This window comes from Pelodiscus sinensis, chromosome 5 (assembly GCF_052426305.1).
Source record: "Pelodiscus sinensis isolate ZL-2025 chromosome 5, ASM5242630v1, whole genome shotgun sequence".
Lineage (NCBI taxonomy): Eukaryota > Metazoa > Chordata > Testudines > Trionychidae > Pelodiscus > Pelodiscus sinensis.
Genome location: NC_143056.1, coordinates 98,908,980 through 98,929,311, shown reverse-complemented (window position 1 = coordinate 98,929,311; position 20,332 = coordinate 98,908,980). Strand labels below are relative to the sequence as shown.

General features: G+C 46.8%; 1 protein-coding gene across 1 annotated transcript in view; it reads left to right on the top strand.

The window, feature by feature from the left end:
• Nucleotides 1-20,332, top strand: part of CCDC73 (coiled-coil domain containing 73) — a 204,963-nt gene that overhangs the window by 85,196 nt on the left and 99,435 nt on the right. The window contains exon 7 of the mRNA XM_089778828.1: nucleotides 9,323-9,458. Coding sequence (XP_089634954.1) covers nucleotides 9,323-9,458 — 136 coding nt within the window. The remainder of the gene's footprint in view (nucleotides 1-9,322; nucleotides 9,459-20,332) is intronic.

Sequence of the window (20,332 nt, the reverse complement as noted above, 5' to 3'; positions counted from 1 at the left end):
TATGATTATTTTGAAAAAATAACTTCTGAAATAACTATTTTAAAATGGCTCATCCACACTACAGATCGTCATCAAAATAACACAGAATTATATTGAAATAGTGTGTCCACACTGATTGGCGCTTGAATCACATTTAAAGCCCCCTGGAAGAACTCTGGGGATGGCATCAGGACGGCAGTCACTTCCTGCTGCTGCTTCCTGAGGCTAGCTGAGACTTGTGCTTAAAGGGGCTCCTCTCTACAGCAGTGTCTCACACTCCTCTTCTCCATTGCCTACCTCCTTGAGGGATAGCAAATTCATGCCGCTTGCTCTGGTTGCCCTTGTGGACGCCACAGAACTTCCAACATGAAGCTGGAGCTGCTGCAAAGCAGTGCCAGACTCTTTGACCTCCTGCTGTGGAAGTCCTCCTTCCTGGAGCTCTTGAGTGGCTCACGCCTGACCTCCAGCGACTGGACACCCACATGAAACCTGCCATCCTCCTGCAGAAGTGCATTGCCATTGAACTATTGAAACTTGTCGCACTGTACAGCTATTGCTCTGTCAAGAACCAGTTTGGCATGGGGAGGCCGACTGTTGGAGCCATGCTCACGCAGGTTTGACTAACTATTTTACTAGGAGGGTGGTAAAGCACTGGAATGGGTTCCCTAGGCAGGGAGGTGAAAACTCTGTCACTAGAGGTTTTTCAGTCCCAGTTTGACAAAGCCCTGCCTGGGATGGTTTAGTTGGGGTTGGTCCTGCTTTGGAAAGGGGCTTGGACTCGGTGTCCTCCTGAGAGCTCTTGCAACCCTATGATTCTATGTTTCTATGATTCCATAAACACCATCCTGCTACGGAAGTTGATCACCCTGAGAAACATTGACCCCATTGTTACTGACTTTGCAGCGTCAGCGCAGACCACAGTGCACCAAAGGCACCCCGAACACCTCTCGCTTCAGCCTCTCCTCTACGCCAGTGGGATCTGCTCCACCACTCTCCAGTGATGAGGAAGAGGAGCTCCTGGAGTTACATACCCCGAAGCACTCCTCATCAAGGCCAGGCAAACAATCTCTTCAGTGGCAACTCCTCTAGTGGTTACCATCGCCAGTCTCTCCCAACTGGCCATACTGGGATCCTTGGGCTACATACCATGCACAGCAACCTCAACAGCTACCACAGCCTTCCCCAGCACCCAGGTTTTAGGAACCAACTACTCAGTCACCCAACCAGTCTATGACTGAGGATGAAGAGGATCCTGATGTGACCGGGGAGGAACACCATCTGACTCTCCCCACACTTGTGATCTTTATCACTGGATGACACTAAAATGCCTTCACCTCCAACTGCAGAGGACAATTTCAAATCCTTTCAGGAGCTGGTTAGAAGGGTAATAGACTCCTTGGTGATTCTTCCACAAGCATGCCGGAGAATCAGCATAAGCTAACAGACATACTCCATGCCTCTCCACATGCTAGACTAACCCTTCCATAAATGATGCCCTTATGGACCCAGCAAGAACCATCTGGCAAACTCCAGCTATGCATTTCTAATTATGCAGTGCCCCTGGCAAGGTATGCACATAACATCTTCGACCAAATGACATATTTTATTGAGTTTTTGCCAGACAATAAACGAGATTAGTTCAGAGCCAAGATCAATGGAGGTGTTCTAATCTCCTGCACAGTTCTACAGGCCACACTGGACTCAGCTGATATAACAGCTTGATCCATCTACTCCGCAGTGATCATGAGATGAGCGTCATGGCTACAGATTTCCAGTTTTCCCAGGTAGGTTCAGTCTGAAGTCGAAGATTTGTCCTTTGTATGGTTGAAACTCTTTGTCGAATCCACAGATGCCTCTCTTCACTCCCTGTAAGACTTGCGCTCCACACTCAAAACCCTCAGTACATATATTCCCGTCATGAAGAGAAAACAGACTAGCCTCATTCTGTCAAGTATGGCACAACATCTCCATGGACAGATGGATGCAAACTGGTTACTGTATCCCTTTTATAGTTACCCCTGCTTCCCACCCTCCCTACCTGTATACCCCTTCACAGAGCTGTTCTCATGCAGGAACTAGACTGCAATTGGGAGCCATAGAGCACATACCCTGAGAACACAGTGGCAAGGGGTTTTACTCCCACTATTTTCTTACAACCAAGAAAACATGTGGGTGGAGATCCATACTTGATATCTGCAACCTCAACCAGTTCATTTGCACACAATGATTCAGGATGGTGACTCTAGCCACCATAATCCTTGCTTTGGAGAAGGGAGACTGGCTGTCTACCCTCAATCTATAGGATGTATGCTTTTACATTTTTATACAGCTGGCACTCAGGCATTTCCTCTGATTTGCCATTCACAACCACAATTTCCAGCGTGGAGTACTGCCGTTTGGATTCTCAATAGCCCCCAGGTTTTCTCCAAAGTCCTAGCATTGGTGGCAGCAAAATTGTGCAAAATGGGAATTACCATCTTCCCATACCTGGATGACTGCTTACTAAAAGGTCCACAATTGCTGTGAATTTCTGTATTGGTAGTGATGCTGTCATTGTTGTACAAATCAGCTGTGCTCCTATGAATTCCAAGTGCTGAGTGGGAATGAGAGTGCATTTCTGGAGGTTTATTTGTAGATCCAGGCTGTTGAACAGGGCTTTAGTTGTAATGACTGCATGTTCTGTCATTACAGGACCTAAATTTAGTACTGAGAGCAATAAAGGGTAAACAATTTGAACCCTTGGCCACTTGCTCATTGCATCACTTCTCTGTGAAGGTTTCCTTTCTTGTGGCCATCACATCAGCACACAGGGTTGGTGAACTTGGAGCTCTTATGATGAACCTTCCCTGTACTATTTTCCATAAAGATAAAATAGTCTTTCACCCACACCCAAATTTTACCTATCTGTCTTCTGTTCCAACCCTCATAAGGACAACAGAGAGGCAATCCTACATACCTTAGACATCCGCAGGGCAATTGCCTTTTACCTGTACACACAAAATCCTTCCAGAAGTTGCCAAGACTATTCATCTAAACCACGGAGAGATCTCAGGGAACACCTATCTCAAAACAAAGACTTTCGTAATGGATCTCCAAATGTATATGCCTATCATGCAACAACTTTCAACAGGAGCCCCCAACAGCATTACGGACCCACTCAACAAGATCAGTGGTGGCATCCCCAGCCTTCCTCAAGGGTGTGCCTACAAATGACATCTGCAAAGCAGACATCGGCACATACATTCACCAACCTATACACCACAGAGACCTACTCAACTTCTTATGCACAATTTGAATTTATTGTATTATCTACGGTCAAGCCAAGCTTACCAAAGCACTCTCCACCAAGCACAACGACTACTTTGTGGTCACCTAAGATGGAGCACCCACAGGGACACTTCTTGAAAAAGGAGGGAAGGTTACTCACCTTGTGCAGTAACTGCAGTTCTTCAAGTGCTTTCTTATGTCCATTCCACATATGTTTGCGCGCACTGCGTGCATGAATAATCAGAAGATTTTACCCTCAGCCGTACCAGTTGGGCCAGCCAGGGACCCCCTGGTGTGGTGCCACTATATCGGCACATATATACTCCTGCTAACCCTTCATGCCCTCAGTTCCTTTTTACCCCCTGTGACGGTTATTAGAACATTCTCAGCTTGGTTTCTAAGTCTACTCTCAACTCATTTGTAGATAGCTTTCGTAGTGCTGCTGTTGTTTAAGTGTTTATAATACTTAGCAGTTAGTAAGTAGTTGTATAGTTTGTAGTCACAGAGGGAGTTCCTGCTTTGTCTCCCATCTGAAGTCTGGGAGAAGGTCACCTTGCAGACAGCTGCAATATTTGTAGGGGCTTGAGTCCAGAACTAAGAGGGAGAGAAATTCTAGGCTGAAGCTCCTCTTGTTGGAATTGGTTCTCCAGCTCCTAGCACTGGAGCCTGCTCCAGTTGTCCAGAGCGCACTGGGCTTGGTGCACAAGGCCACGGTTGCACCGAGGTCCTCAACGGTACTGACCAAGGACACCGCTTTGCCATGGGCAGTTAGTGAATGTAAGGCTGAGGGGAGGCAAATCCCCAACCCCACCTCCAGCCCCACCCCTTCTGCTGAGGCCCACACATTCCCCATCTCTCCCATTGGGAGGGGAGGAGAGTGGGCAAGTGCAAGCTTGCCCCAGTGGCCTTGGAGCACTGGGGGAGGGAGGAGGGTGTGTCACATGGCCCCAGCCCCTGAGCACCAGGGCGGGGGAGGAGGAAGCCATGCCATATGGCCCCTACCCCAGAGCACCAGGGAGGGAGGAGAGAGCACAGCTCCTGCCTCCCTGTCCCAGAACATGGGGAGGACAAGTGTTGGGGGCAGCAAAACTTTGCCCCCCCCAGAACACCTACAGCAGGGCTGTCTAGACTGGCCAGTTTTTTCAGAAAATCAGCCGCTTTTCTGGAAAAACTTGCCAGCTCTCTACACTGGCCGCTTGAATTTCTGCAAAAGCACTTACTTCCTACTGTAAGAAATCAGTGCTTCTTGCGGAAATACTATTCTGCTCCCGTTCAGGCAAAAGTCCCTTTTGCACAAAGCTTTTGCGCGAAAGGGCCAGTGTAGACAGCTCAGATTTGTTTTCCGCAAAAAAGCCCCGATCACGAAAATGGCGATCGGGGCTTTTTTGAAGAAAAGCGCGTCTAGATTGGCACGGACGCTTTTCCGCAAAAAGTGCTTTAGCGGAAACGCGTCTGTGCCAATCTAGACGCTCTGTTCCGAAAATGCTTTTAATGGAAAACTTTTCTGTTAAAAGCATTTTCGGAAAATCATACCACTCTAGACGCAGCCCAAATGTTTTAGGGGCAAAGTGTGGGTGGAGCCATGCCTGGTAGTTTGGGAAGGCAAAGCCTTCTTCCGCCTAGGCTACCAAATGCCCATGCTCTTCATGGCACCGTTTGCAGTCACCAATGCTGAAGAAGAAGAGGATGGATAGGGCTAGATCCCCTTTTGCCAGGGGCACATAGTGAGGCACCAGGAGGGACACTCTGAAGCCCTGCTGCCCCCTTCATGCTTTGATGCTCCTGCGCTGTTGGGGTGTCAGTTGAGCTTGGCGCAGGTGGCTAGCCTGGGTTACATGCCCATGGAGGATGTCCAACAGCCCTTGATGCTGGAAACCTTTGATGCAGCTCAAAACCTGATTGAGCTGACATCACTGCTAGATTTGGCACTGACAACAGATGTTGGGGAGGCAGTGAATGTTCCGGTACCAACTGCTACTATGAGTCAGTCGGCAGCACTGTCCAGCACTGTACCTGGCTTTGCACCATGCCATCTGTTGCCAGTACAGTTCCTGGCACCAGGGCCATCGACCACCGAGATGCCACCACCTGCTCTTATTTGGCACTGGGGGAAGCCCACTGCCATGGCACAGTACTAGCTGCAGCACCAATCCCCGGCACTGACATCCGGGGCACTGCCCTGGTCAGCTTCTGACTACTCGTCTGATTTGGAGTCGGAGTCAGTGCAGTCAAGGGCCTCGCCCACCTGATCCCAGTCTCGGCACTGATCATGTTCCAGGCACTGCTCCCAGCACCAAGGTCCACCAGTGCAGCAGATGTGTCCCCCACAATGGCAACCACAGGTGCAATGGCCCTTTTGGAACCGTGGGCCAACTATCAGGCCCAGGGCCCCATGCCTTCCACTGGTATGTATTCCATAAACATTCCCTTGACCATGCTACTCCCAAGGGCTCTGGCATCAGAGAACAAACATAGCCCATAAAAGCAGGCAGACCACCTACAGAGAGTGAGGGAGCAGCAGAGCAAAGGGCAGCATCAAATCCACCTCAATGGGAGGGAATATAGCAGTAGTTGTCCAATGAGGTCCTATGCCTGCCATGGATGTGAGGACCTGCCAGGAATTGCTCAGGAGGCTGGCGAACAATCTGGGTGTCCAGGCTGAGAAGCTAATGGAGGACATGGATCCGATGGTCAATATCCTCATTGCAGAGGCCCCGACCAAAGTGGCACTGCCCCTTAACAAGACAGTGGCTAAAATCTCTAAGATTCTGGCAGACCCCAACATTTCTCCTGCCACCCAGAAGGGAGTGGATTGGTGCTACTTTATCCCCAAATCGGGGCATGAGTATCTATATGCACACCCGCCCCCAGGTACTTCAGCTGTCCAGGATAGAAAGACAGGGTCAGCTGGGTCCAATGCTTAAGAGCAAGGAACCCAAGAAATTGGACTTGCTGGGCGGAAAGGTGTATGCCACGGGCGGACTGCAGCTAAGGATTGCCAACCAGATCCTGAACTCCCTGGAATGGTGGCCGCAGGAAGAAGTTTGCAGATCTTTGGGGGGCAAAACAGAAGATTGTGAGAAACCTTCAGTTTTTGCTGTAATTCTTCAAAGCATGTTACTCTTAAAACAGACATGGTTTGGTAATACTTTAAATATGAGGCATGTATTATAATGCATTAATGGTAATATAAACCAAAATTTTTTTAAAAATCTGCAGTTTAGGGTCAATTTGTCCTACACCATAAGAAGAAACTGTTAAGATTAAAGGAAGTTACCTGCATTGGGAGGAGAACATACCCATACATAAATGTATATATAGGTCTATTTAAGGTTTTGACACACACACAGATAACAGAAAAGTAATTCAATATAAATGGTCATGGCACTTAGCTTATCATGCCGTGCCTGGCTTCTTCAGACCACAAGAGCTAGAGGCAAGAAGTAAAGATAAGTATGAATTACTCAATGCCAGGCCACAAATAAAGAAACAAAGTCTAGGAAATGATCTAGTGGTTATACATGTCACAGATTTATTTAATAAGTAACTGAATCAACTGAACCAAATTTAAAACTCAAGAGGAAATCCCATATGGGTATGTTGAACTCCACCATTCCTGAAATCTCTGAGCTGTCTGATGCCATGGGAAGACACCATGGCCATTCCTGGATTAGCCATAGAGGTTCCATTCATGAGGCTGATTAGCCATGTTCCAGTTATGGCTCAATATAGTATTTCTAGCACAAAAGCCTTGACTCTGTGCTATACTTCTTTTAAACCATCCTGGTGTATGAACATATTACTTAATTCAGCTATTTCTCTTGATTAAGCTTTATCAGCAAGGAATGACTAACTTAGAGGACAGACATTTTAGGTTTGGGCAGAAGAAAAATTTGCACCTCACGTGCAAGTCTCTAAGGCTATGTCTACGCAGCAGCATTATTTCGGAATAACTAACGTTATTCTCAAATAACAAAGAGCATATCTACACTGCAAGCCATTATTTTGAAATAGTGGTGAGCTGGAGGACTTCTTACCTGACTCCCGTAACCTTCATTTTATGAGGAATACTTCCTCCTGAGTAGACAGCACCAAAAGTCGAATTAAGCTATTTCAACTTAAGATATGCAATTGATGTAGCTCAAGATGCGTAACTTAATCTGACTTTTGCCCTGCTGTTTAGACATGCCCTAATAGAATACACGTATCTGACCTGCTGTCAGAAAAGGTAATATCGACTGTCATTAACTTACTTTTCTTATTTTTGCTAGTTTCATTCACATCTCTAGCATTACTTAAATGCAGTTATTGGGATGATGTTTCTATGGTAACATAAGTAGGGTTGGGAAAGATTTTTGTATAAAAATTCACAGGTTAAATAGTTGGGAGTGATTTTATAAGTGGTTGCTCTTGGTCTGTGCTTCCATAACAACTTTCAATTTGCTGTATTGCATTTAATTTCCCATCTTATACACCATGAAAATTTTGTTTTATATTTACATATATATCCCATTTTGCTTGGCTTATGTTGGCCTTTTTTTTTTTTTTTTTTTTTTTTTGGATTATCAAATTTTAATATCTTCTGATGTTCTGATGCTTGGACAGGTATTGCATTTGTTAGTCTATGGGGTATGTCTACACTTGCACTCTAGTTCGAACTAGGGATGAAAATGCAGGCATTCGAAATAGTCAATGAAGCGGGGATTTAAATATCCCACGCTTCATTAGCACGATCTTGCCGGCAAGCTAGTTCGAATCACAGCTGATTCGAACCAGGAAGTGCGCGCCAGGACTTATTTCGAACCAAACCCCTTGCTTTGAACTAATGTTAACAGTGTTAGGGGTTTGGTTCAAAATAACGCGTCCTGGCGTGCACTTCCTGGTTCGAATCAGCTGTGATTCGAACTAGCGCGCAGGCGAGATAATGCTAATGAAGCATGGGATATTTAAATCCCCGCTTCATTGACTGTTTCGAATGCCTGCATTTGCATCCCTAGTTCGAACTAGGGTGCAAGTGTAGACATACCCTGAGAAGGGAACAATGCAGAAGTCAAGTAAGGTGGGCCAAATTCATCCCTGTGTAACTCCACTGAAATTACACGCAGGGATGAATTTGTCCCAATCTTTTTGATTTCTGTGTTGTTCTCTAGTATCTTAACAAATGCACTGTATGTCCCAGTAAATTAATGGAGTTACACAGAGATGAGTTTGACTCTTTATTTTTAAAGGAAATTTAAAGTAAAATAGAGCACATTAAATAGTATTAAAAAACCCAAAACAACAAAAAGAAGAAACCAAAACCATAATAAAACAAACCAGAACAAAACAGAAAAGCAATTAAGATCTAAAAGTAAAAAAGGTAGTGTTACAGCTACATTAAAATAAATGAGTGATATGTTACCTGAAATACTGTTCATTTCTGTTCACCCTGTCATGGGAAAAAAAAGATATTTTCAGTGTTATTATATATGTATAGGTTCCGTGATATTAGAAGGGCAAGATGGGTGAGGTAATATCTTTTTTTGGACAAACTTCTGATGGTGAAAGTCAAAAGCTTTTGAGCTAGAGCTCTTCAGGTTTGGCAAAGGAATTCAGTTCCATAGCTAATCCAAGATTGTTTAGTGTAAGTAGTTAACACTTCTTATAAGATACAATTCAAGGTGAAATGGGCTGTTAACGTCTCCTCAGTTATAAGACTAAAAAAATGGAGGGGCTAGTGGGTTACAAAATGTAATAAGCCACATATCCAATGTTTTTATTATGACCGTGATTTTTACCTTGTATTTAGTTGTGACATGTGAAGAAGAGCTCTGTATAGCTCAAAAGCTCATCTAATTCACAACAGAAGTTGGTCCAATAAATGATATTACCTCGCTCACTTTGTTTTGCTTAAGAAAAAAGACAAAAAATATTAGAGGTCTGGAAAAACTTTCATATGAAGGTTAACTTTGATTCAAAATATTGTTGATTGAGTTTGATGCTTTGTTTTATCTGATAATACCTGTAAGTTGGGGTAGCACTTTTATAATTGCTCGTATTGCTCATTAAACTAAATATTTCTTCCTGTTTCCAACAGGATCAAAAGCTACAAATGCACATAATGACAAAGGAGGAGCATCATAAGAAACTGAATGAAGTTGAGAAATGCTATGCTACTATTACATGTCAATTTGGAATGATAAAAGGGGCTCATGAGAAATTAGAGCAGAATGGTAAATCTGTCATAAAATGTGTCTCACAATAGCTATTTTTTTTTTAGTATTTTTCCTCTTTGATGAGTATGTGAAAATACAGAGGTTAATCTTGTCTTCTCCATGGCCCTGCCGTGGTGGAACCGATGAGTTTCTGTGATGGAAAGGAGGAAGTAGAATTTCTGAACCCTGTACCTAAGTCCACGGAAACTGCATGCTTTAATAATCTGTTTTATTTAAAAATTCAGTCAATATATGTATATGTAAATATACATATCGAATGTAAATATTAGTTTTAAAAAAGAAAACTATCCAAGCATTATATGTCAAAAAAGTCTTGCTTAATAATGAATTAACTAATTTTTCAAAACTTTAAACTAACTAGATTTTTATATTTAAATAAGAGGATGTGGGTGGCACTTACTGTGCACATTCTTGGCATTTTAATGGCTGGAATTATTGCTCATTATCATGTCTTTTGAAATACAATTGCGCTTAATATTTAAAGCAAAGGAAAACATTTCAGTTCTTTATTTTTAACTTCTTCTATGCTGAAAATATTATTTGTGATTTTATGGAAATATAACAGTAGCTTTCAGGATTTATATTGTTTGGAATATATATAAATATATTTTATCATGCTTCTATATGTATTTCTCAGTATTTGCAAAGTAAACATCTGGAAAAGATTAAATGTAACAGCAATATAAATGCTTCTATTACATAGGAAAAGAACTATTCACTGTAGTAACTACAATATATCTCTTACTGAAGAGAAAATTCATTTTATACTGTGGTATGTAACAGCCATATTAAGCATCTAGATCACTTATAAATTCTGAACATGAATCTACAGACAATGGAAAAGGAAATCGTATATTTTAAAAACCCCTCTAATTTCTAACCTGTTTCCCTGAGATTAAAAATAATGTTTGTGAAAACAATTTGTAGATTTTGAAAATGTTGAAGCTAAAATTGGGTGCTTCCATGTAGTTGTATAGTAGAGATGCTCCTCTTTCTAATAGGATCCAGTGTTTTTAACTATGAAACAAATAATAATAATAAATAATGCCAATCTATCAGGCTTTAAAACCAGGAAGGTGAAATCCTGGTTCCATTGAACTCGATGGGAGGTTTCTCATAGACTTCAGTTGGACAAAATTTCACCTATGATATTTTATGTATTGAAATGTTGTCTTGGGACATTTTAAGAAGTATTATATATTTATTTTGAATTTTTCTCGTATAATGCTGTTACTGTGATAAACCTGATCACATTATAAGCCCAAATTTCAAACATTCTGCCTGTAATTCACCCACTGTATCTAATGCCTGAGAATAACATTTTTAAGAATTTTGGAAAAATAATAAAAAGGAGCAGGAGCTGGATGGCACAAATTGGAGCTACCCAATTGTGGAATAGGATTTTTGGAGAGACAAAAGGAGAGTCCACGAAGGGGAAACAGTAAATGGGCAGAGCATAGAATAAGGGATGAAGAGAAAGTAAAGGAGATCAAGGTGCATGAATCGAGTAGAGGCGAAGAAGAAATATAAAGACTGGAGGAAATGTACAATTTTCTAGATGTAGTATTTTAAACACTTGTAGGGCATGTCAATACTAAAATATAAGGTCGACTCCAATACTGTAGATTTCCTACCACGCAAATGTGTGAAGTTGAAGGTCCATGTCCTCACTGTGCAGAAGAATTGAATAGAGTCCGAAGAAGTGCATCCCCATTAGGGAGCCTTCTGTTGATTCAGACAGTGAGGCACCTTGGGCGGCTTTGTATTACGGGCTATGCTTATGGTGTCAGCTGGGTCCAAAACTCTTCTGCGGGTGGTCCGGGACTCATGTCACTAGAGTTCCAGAATGCATTTGTCTGCTCCTTCCCTCTTGCCTGACATCAGTGGGAGGCAGCCTGCTTACACCTTTTTGTGCCCTAGTTACCCATGCAGATGCCATTGTAGCATGAGCATGGAGTTAGGTGTTGTCAAGGCTCCTTCCCCACTCTGGCACAATAAATGTAGAAGTGAAGGTCTGCAAAAGTACCGCAAAACCTTATCTTTCTAGGCTTTGGTATAAAACTTCCCCCCAAAATCTTTAAAAAACCTAAATTTTGGGGATAGAAATCCGCAGCCACCACCCAAATAATGATAAGGAAACCAGGGGAGAGATTGCTTGGGAAATCTCACTCCTAAAGTAAAACCAGGACACAAAAATTAACCAATACCAGGTTAATAAAAAGGAAAGAGAAAGAACTTTTATTATCACCACAATACTCCTGTTACAAGCATAATTACTAGATGGACAAGTCACCAATTAATAAACTCATGGGGAATTCCACCATGGGGCAAAACTTAGTTACCAAGGAGAGAAAACTCCAATTTTTAAATGCACAGACATCAGATTCCCATTCCCAAACCATAAAACCTAACGGATTTATCTAAACTTTACCCTACTTACAGATAGTGAAGAGTCTTTTCTTGGAGCGAGACATTTTGTCTGTCCCTCCTCAGTAGCTGGAGAGAAAAGGAGGGAAAAACCAAAAATTCCTTTGTCCCAGTTTGAAATTCCTACCTACATTTCTATTGGCTGCTTGCTACCTGGCTTTGTCCTCAGGCTGCTGGCTAACCCTCATGGTCATGAGAGATGTGCAGGAAAGTATTGTCATGCTCGTGTGTTACAGTGCACCTTGCTGTACTGTGCTTTGAGAGCCTACACATGTTGCTCCATCAGGATGGGGAAGAGGATGAAGTTCAGTGTGGCATAGAGGCACTGTTCAGGCAAGGCCTGGCACTCATACAAGCACACCCATGAGTCAATCCTCTGGACACAGTGAGATGAGTTCAGAGTGGTGGGATCACATTTGTGATGCAGACATGGGATGATCAGCAGTGACTGCAGAACTTCCACATGTGAAAGGCTGCATTTCTGGAATTGTACCAGAAGACCCGAATGAGACCCATTCTGACTATGGAGAAGTGCATGTCAATTGTCGTATGGAAGCTTGCCATGCCAGACAGCTACTGCTCAGACAGGAAACAGTTTGAGATGGGGAAATCTGCAGTTGGGGCTGTTGTCAAACAAGTAGTCAACACCATCAATAACATTCTGCTATGGATGGCTGTGACTGGGAAACGTGGATACCATAGTGGATGAATTTGTTGCGATGGGCTTCCCGAAATGCGGTGGCACCACAAATTGAACAAACATCCCCATCTTGGCCTACAAACACCTTGCTATGGAGTATATCAACCACAAGGGGTACTTCTTCATGGTGCTGCAGGCGCTCGTGAACCACAAGGGCAGTTTCACTGACATTTGTGTGGGATGGTCAGGAAAGGTGCATGACATCTTCATCTTTTGGAACTTCTGCCTCTTCTGAAAGCTGCAAGATGTTCCACCCCAAGTGGAACATTAGAGTCAGAGAAATGCATATGCCAATAGTGATCCTGGGCAACGCTCCCTACTCCTTGCTTCTTTGATTCATGAAGCCTTACAAAGGCAGCCTGGACCCCAGAAGAGAGTAGTTCAATATCAGGCTGACCAGGTATGGAATGGTGGTGGAATGTGCCTTTGGATGTTTAAGGGGGAGGTTCAGGAGTCTCTTGACTCAGTTGAACTTCAGTGAACGCAGCATTTCCTTGGTGGTGTCAGTATGTTGTGTGCTCCATAATCTGTGCAAGAGCAAGGGGGAAACTTATCTGGCAGGGTAGGGGGCTGAGACAGAGCACCAAGTCAGAGAGTTTGAGCAGCCAGACACCAGCATCATAAGGAGTACAGCAAGTTGCAATACAAATCAGAGAGGCCTTGAAGGACAGTTTTATGCAAGGCCTCTTCTGAGATTGCCACATGACTCCCCACAAGTTGCTCCTGCATTCACTGTGTTTCCATTTAATCCCCCACCCCACACCTGCAATTCAAGCAATAAAGAGACTGTTTAATGAACACGAACGTTTATTAGGGAAAAACAATAGGGAAGTGAAAGAACTAGGAACCGGAATGGAGGAAGGGGCTCAGGAATGGGAGTGGGACTGCCTTCTGCCTCCCAAGGGCCTGGAGGCAATGGCTCTTCTTGAGTTCTCCCCACACCCCATGTCCTGGGGATCTGATAGCCCTGGAGAATTTTGGGGGTGGAAGCCATGGGACTGGTGGAGGAGTGACCAGGGGTGTCATTGGGGGTAGTCAGGGTTCTGGACTGTGGCCTTTTCAAGGCAGGATGCTACACGCTCCATAACTAGTCAGGAAAGTGAACATTGTCTCATCCTGCTGTGTCCACTACTCCCTGGCAGCCCTCCTCTACTGCCGCTCTGCAATCCCATCCTGCTGCTTTGCCTGATCTCCGCCATGAGGGTGTGCATGCAGTCCATTTGTTCCCTGGACATCTCCTCCCTCATGCATTTGCACCTGTGGGTGTGAGCCAGACAAGCAGAAGAGGGGAGAATGCACCAAGCTGGCTGCTGTGCCAGTTGCAAAGAAAAGTTACAAGGGCAGACTTTACAGCAGATACATTTTGTAAAGCTTACCCCTAATCTGCTAGTGTACACCAGAGGTCTCTGTAAAGACTAAGGAGATTCGATCCATGTAAGGCCAAATGCTTGCTTTAAAGTGATCACTTTACAGCAGGTGCCCAAACTTCTTGGGGGAGCATTGGGACACACTTGGTCCAGAGGCAGGTAGTCAGGGTTAGGGACCAGATAGGGCCAGAACCTGCAGGCAGAAGTGGGGTGGCAGGAGAAAGTGGCTTCCCAGGACAGTGCTAGTTTCCCATCCAGGGCATGAGCCTGCAGGCAGAGGAGAGCAGGGCAAGGGTGGGTCAGCTTTCTGCTGTGTTCAGCACATGCCGGGGCTGGCACATTCAGCCCTCCAGAGACACAGCAGCAAGCCAACCCACCCAGCATCTGTGGGTTCCTTTCCTTCCTGCAGGGAGGCGGAGGTTGTGTGTCTGGCATGCACAGCTTCATGGGGAGAAGACTAATAAGTTCCCCTCCTCCTTCATGCAGATTGCCACGCAAGATATCAGGCTTCCCTGAATCACACCAAATGATCAGGAGCATATGCTGACTAAATGTGATCATAAACTTGGGCCTTATACTGCACTACTTTATGGTTCCATGATGCCAGACCCCTTAGTGGTGGGTTGGCATGGGAAGGTGTGCTACAGTGGAGGATGGCATAAGGCTGGCCTCCCCAAAAACCTTGTGAGAAGGAACAAAGAACTTAATGGAGATATGTAGGGAGGATTCCCACTTCATCTCCAGACACATTAACATGCTGTTCCATGCCCCCTGTGCTGTATAGGCACAGAGAATGCTGCACCTCACATCCCATTGCCTTAACCCATTTATAATTAGACAGAGTTTGTGAACTCTCCAGAAGTGTTCTCCCCAGGGTGGGTGCTGGATTGGGAGACATTCTGGGAGGTGGGGGCGGGAGGTGGGGTGGGGCTGGCTCCAGTGACATGATCAGCTCCTGGCTCTCGGGGATCAGTGGCTGGCTACTGTCCTCCTCTTCCTCCTCCTCTTTGTGCCCTCCCTGCCATCAGAGTCCTCCAGGTTGATGATAGTTGTATCTTGTCCTGACTTAACAACCATGCTGGAGACACTGGCCAGGCCATCCCCCAAAATGGCACCCAGCCAGTTGTAGAAGCGACACGTGTGAAGTTCTGCACCAGACCATTCTTGTCTTCCTCCTTCACTCTATGGTAGGACTGGTTTGTAGCTCATTGAGAATGGTTTCTTCCCCCACACCTAGATGAGATTGAAGATCTTCTGGGGACTCCAGGCAGATGCTCTTCTCTGCTTCTGGGAACTAGATCCCATGAAAGCAGAAATCCTCAAAGTAGTTGTGCTATTGTTGGGAGTAGTTGATGCCATCTGCATGTGTGCCACAGTGTGCTGCTCACTCACGAATGGATTTGTCACAATGACCACATGAGACAGGCTCTTCTCCTGGTCTCAGGACCTTTTGAGCTCAGTGGCAGAACAGTTGTGGTGCAAGTTGTGGCCAGAGCAGTCAGAGCGGGAAGCTGTAGGAGGCCTCCTGGAGGCCAACAGCATTGACTTTCTAGCAATGCTCCATTTACACTAGCATAAATTCTACCGTGCAAGGTTAGGAACAGTGTTCCTCCTTGTGAGAAGCAGAAGTACAGGAATCTATTTCCATAGCCCTTTAGGTCAACACGACAGACTTGGTAGTGTGGACACATCTCTTAGAAAATTGACCATATGGGGCTAAAGTTGATGTAAAGTCCTAGTGTAGACCAGGCCTTAGAGTGAAATCCAGTCTCCATTGATGTCCATGGTAATACTCTCATTGGGCCAGGATCTCACACTAAAATCAAACTTTTATCTACACTGGAAATGTTATGTCTCCTTTATCACGTTTCTACTGTCCATTAAGGGTACATCTAGACTATGTCCCTCTTTTGACAGAAAGATGTAAATTAGACACTTAGAAATTGCAAATTAAGCCAGGATTTGAATTTCCCATGCTTCATTTGCGTAATCACATCATGGCTCTCTTTCAAAAAAGCGCTATTTCGAAAGTAAAACCGCAGTCTAGATACAGTTCTTTCGAAAATAAAAGCCTTTTTCGAAAGATCCTGTAAACCTCAAAACATCATTGTTTAAAGGAGTGGTCTTCAAACTTTTTATCCCCAAAATCACTTTTTACATGTCATGACAAGCCAGGATCTACCCCATCCTTTCCCAAACACCCCACCCCTTTCTTGAGGCCCTGCTCTCTCCAAACCTTTCTGTAGACTGCCCGTTGCTAATGGAAACTCACTATTAATTACATGATTACATCTGAGCCATTTTGCTAGGGTTGCAGCTGGGGAGAACGGTTTAATTTAAATTATTAAACAGATTAAACATTTTAACTTTCGCATGTTAGTTTATCAAACTTCATTTTAAATTCAGTAAAATATTATGTCCAACATAAAAGGCTTCAGTGTTTTCTTTATTTATGGCAGGTGTGGGGAACCTTTTTTGGGTCACGGGTCACTGACCCACAGACAAATCAGTTGGGGACCACACAAGAGAGAAGCAAAACCTCCAGCCCTCACTGAGACTTCTCGTTCTTCTTGCATTCCAGAAGAGGGGAAAGGACATGGACGACTGAGATTCTGGGCTTCCCATAGGCCAGATTTACTTTTTCTGGGGTTCCCATAGGCTGGGCTAGGCAGGGAAGAGACTCTGGCCCCCCTTCCCCCCAGCTCTCTTTGCCCCAGTGCTATTCTCAGGAGGCTGAAAGTCCCTGCAGGGTCCAGAGGCTTCCCCTCCTGCAGCGACCCCTCTTCCCCCCACACGGCCTGCAGGCTGTCTAGGGGCCAGGCTCTGGGGGCTGCTCTACCTACAGCTGCCTCTCCCCTGCTACAGCCTGCAGGCTGTCTGAAGGGGTGGGGACAGGCCCTGGGGGCTTCCCTCCTCCAACTGCCCCTGCTGCAGTGGCCTTCTGGGGCCTGCAGGCTGTTTGGGGAGGAACCAGGCTGTAGGGGCTGTCCTCCCCTTCAGCAGTCCCCTTCCCATGGCCTACAGACTCTCCACAGGGGTGGGGAAGGCTCCAGGTTTGGGGTAGTGAGCCTTCTTAAGCAGCTCCATCCCTGCTGGCCACTCTCTTGGTGCTGCAGCTGCCCCCAGTGGCCACTTCTCAGTATCACATCCCTCCTGTCTGTGCCCTCCCTTTCATATTCCTCCTCTCTCTGCCCCCTCCCTTTCCATGATATGGGAAATAGTCCCATTCCTGGCACTTTTTGTTTTCCAGGCATAATCAAATCCTGACCTTGGTTTAAGTTAGGAAGCTGTGTACAAAATTTGGTGGTCCCAGTTTTTATGGTTTAGGAGGAGTTCTTCTTCGAGTGGTTGCTCATGTCCATTCGAATTAGGTGTGCGCACTGCATGCACCGCTTCTTCCGGAGCGTTTTCCCTAGCAGTACCCAAAGCTCCGGGAGGGCGACCCCTGGAGTGGCGCTGCCATGGCGGGGCATAAGTACCCCTGCTGGCACTGCCCCACCTCAGTTCCTTCTTACCGCCCGTGACGGTCGTTGGAGTGTGTCTTTCTCTTAGATTAGTTAATGGTTCCCATTTCTCTTAGCTTTGTAAATAGTTCAATTAGTTAGGTAGTTAGTGTCTTCTTCGTTCTTTGTTCTTTCTCCCCCTTTGGGGGTGAGGAATGCCAGGGCCGCAAGGCTTCAAGGCGTGCGCTGTCTGCGCAAAGTTCATGCCCAAAGGAGACCCACACGACAGCTGTCTGAAGTGTCTGGGGGTATGTCTACACTACCACCCTAGTTCGAACTAGGGTGGTAATGTAGGCAACCGGAGTTGCAAATGAAGCCCGGGATTTGAATTTCCCGGGCTTCATTTGCATAAAGCTGGGCGCCGCCATTTTTAAATGTCCGCTAGTGCGGACTCCGTGCCGCGCGGCTACACGCGGCACGGACTAGGTAGTTTGGACTAGGCTTCCTAGTCCGAACTACTGTTACTCCTCATGAACTCCTCCGAACTCCTCGTGAACTCCTCCGAACAGAGTCCGCACTAGCGGACATTTAAAAATGGCGGCGCCCGGCTTTATGCAAATGAAGCCTGGGAAATTCAAATCCCAGGCTTCATTTGCAACTCCGGTTGCCTACATTACCACCCTAGTTCGAACTAGGGTGGTAGTGTAGACATACCCTGGGTAAGAGCCATCTTACGGACGCCTGTAAGATCTGTAAGTCTTTCAAGCCGTGCACTAAAAGGGAGAGAGTCTCTCGCTTAAAACTTCTCATGGAGACGGCTTTACAGCCGGCACTGGCTGGGCACCCTGCAGTGCACAGTGCACTGGCGTCCATGCGGGATACTCTGTCTCGGGCCCAGGCCTCGGCATCGAGGACCCAGCACCGGTCTCTCTCTCTGGCATCGAAGAGGTTGAAAAAGTCTCACGGGAGGTCCCCATCTTGGAAAACCACGTCAGGTCTGCACCGTGGTACTGACTCACGGGTGCGCACATACTCTACGGTGCAGTGTAAGCGAGCGGAACGTCCCTCTAGTCCAGGGCAATTGCCCCCACACCGCCCGTCCATGCCGGACACATTTGAGGCGGCACAGGAGCTCATCTGTCTCACCACCTCCCCTCCGTCGTCAGTTGAGGCGGAAGGGTCAAGGTTGTCTACGCCAGAGGCCATGTTAACTCTGGCTTCGCCTCCACGCCGGCATGACCGGTAGGCTCAGGCCACTCATGTGACGGGACCGTCCCTGGTGAGACCAGTACCGCTTGCCTCGGCATCGATGCCGTTCTCGACGCCGGCTCCTAAGCCTTACCCAGCACTCGACTGGGTTCGGCCTACCTCGGTATTGGGATCTCTCCCGGTCCCCCTTTTGGCTGCACCGGTGCCGTACCATCCTAGCCTTGTGGCAACATCTGCGGCACCGTCATCTTCGACACTGGCTCGGAGTACTTTTCCAGGACTGCCCCTTCAATCGTCAGCACCGGGGTCTTCAGTACCGACGCACATCTTGGCACCGTCTCAAGCACTGGCACCGACCATGTGGACCTTGCCGGTGCCCCAGCCGATGGTGATGTCGACTTCTTCAGGGTTTGTCTTGGCACCATCATGCTCCGTGCCGGAGATGCATCCGGCACTGGGACTGGGCCTCCCGGCACCGCTTTCGGCACCAACACCGCTTTCAGCACCGGGACTGGGTCCCCTGGTGCAGCATGCTACCGCTCCATCGGTGCTGCAACAGCCTTCTGTTCTCCCGGTGCTGCAACAGCCACCTCCAACAGCACCGGCACCGCCACCAGTCTTACCGGCATCGACACCGGCACGCCCCCACTGTGCTCACACAGGTAAGCCAGAGTCCATGGCCAGATTTGCCCCTCCGTCGGCTACAGGTCACTCCTCGTCGGCGCCTCCCTGGCAAGAGTATGATTATTCATCGGATTCCGATGCGACATCCCTCAGGTCAGGGTCATCGGGAGCCTCTTCGGCCCATAGATCCCGTTCCTGGCACTGAGGTAACCGTTCACAGGTGCAGCAGACTTGGCCACCTCATCAGCAGTGGCCTTTCTGGACACCGTGGGCTTACCACCAGTGGCAGGGGCCTGTGCCCCCCCTCCGTTGTGTCAGGAACCTCGGGTCGCCAAACGCAACCATCGGCTTCATCGTCACGACCTCCTCCTTCCCCCCAGAGGCCGCCTACATTGGACCTTGCGGCACAGGCACAGGCCTCGGTGCCGGAGCTGTGTCCGGAGGCGGTACCGTATGTCCAACTTGTACTGCACACGGCTCCTGCGCTAGATCCAGCATTGACACAGGAGTCGTCGTCATCATCATCTCCTGATGAAGCCCTGGCAGGTCCTGCACTGGCGCTGCCTACTATGGATGCCCAAGCGCATCAGGAGCTGCTCAGTCGTCTGGCTTCCAACCTGAGTGTCCTGGTGGAGCCAGTCGTGGAGGACACGGACCCTATGATTGATATTCTTTCAGATGACGCGCCCGCCCGTTTGGCTTTGCCACTTAATAAAACGGTGGCAAAAATTACCAATGCTCTGTGGCAAACACTGGCGACCCTGACCCCTACCTTAAAGGGTGTTGAAAGGCGCTACTATGTTCCCCAGTCGGGGCACGAGCACTTGTACTCCCAGCCTGTCCCTGGGTCCTTGGTTATACAGGCAGTGGCCCAAAAGGAAAAACTCCCCCAGCCGGGGCCGTCCCTGAAAGCTAGGGAGCCAAGCGCCTTGACTTAATGGGCCGGAAAGTATACGCCACTGGTGGGGTGCAACTCCGCATCGCTAATCAGCAAGCGATGCTAAGTCATTATGCTTTTAATACCTGGCAGGCCATGGATAAGTTCAAGGATAAGCTCCCTGCTGAGACCCATCAGGAATTTGCGGCCATGACCTCTGAGGA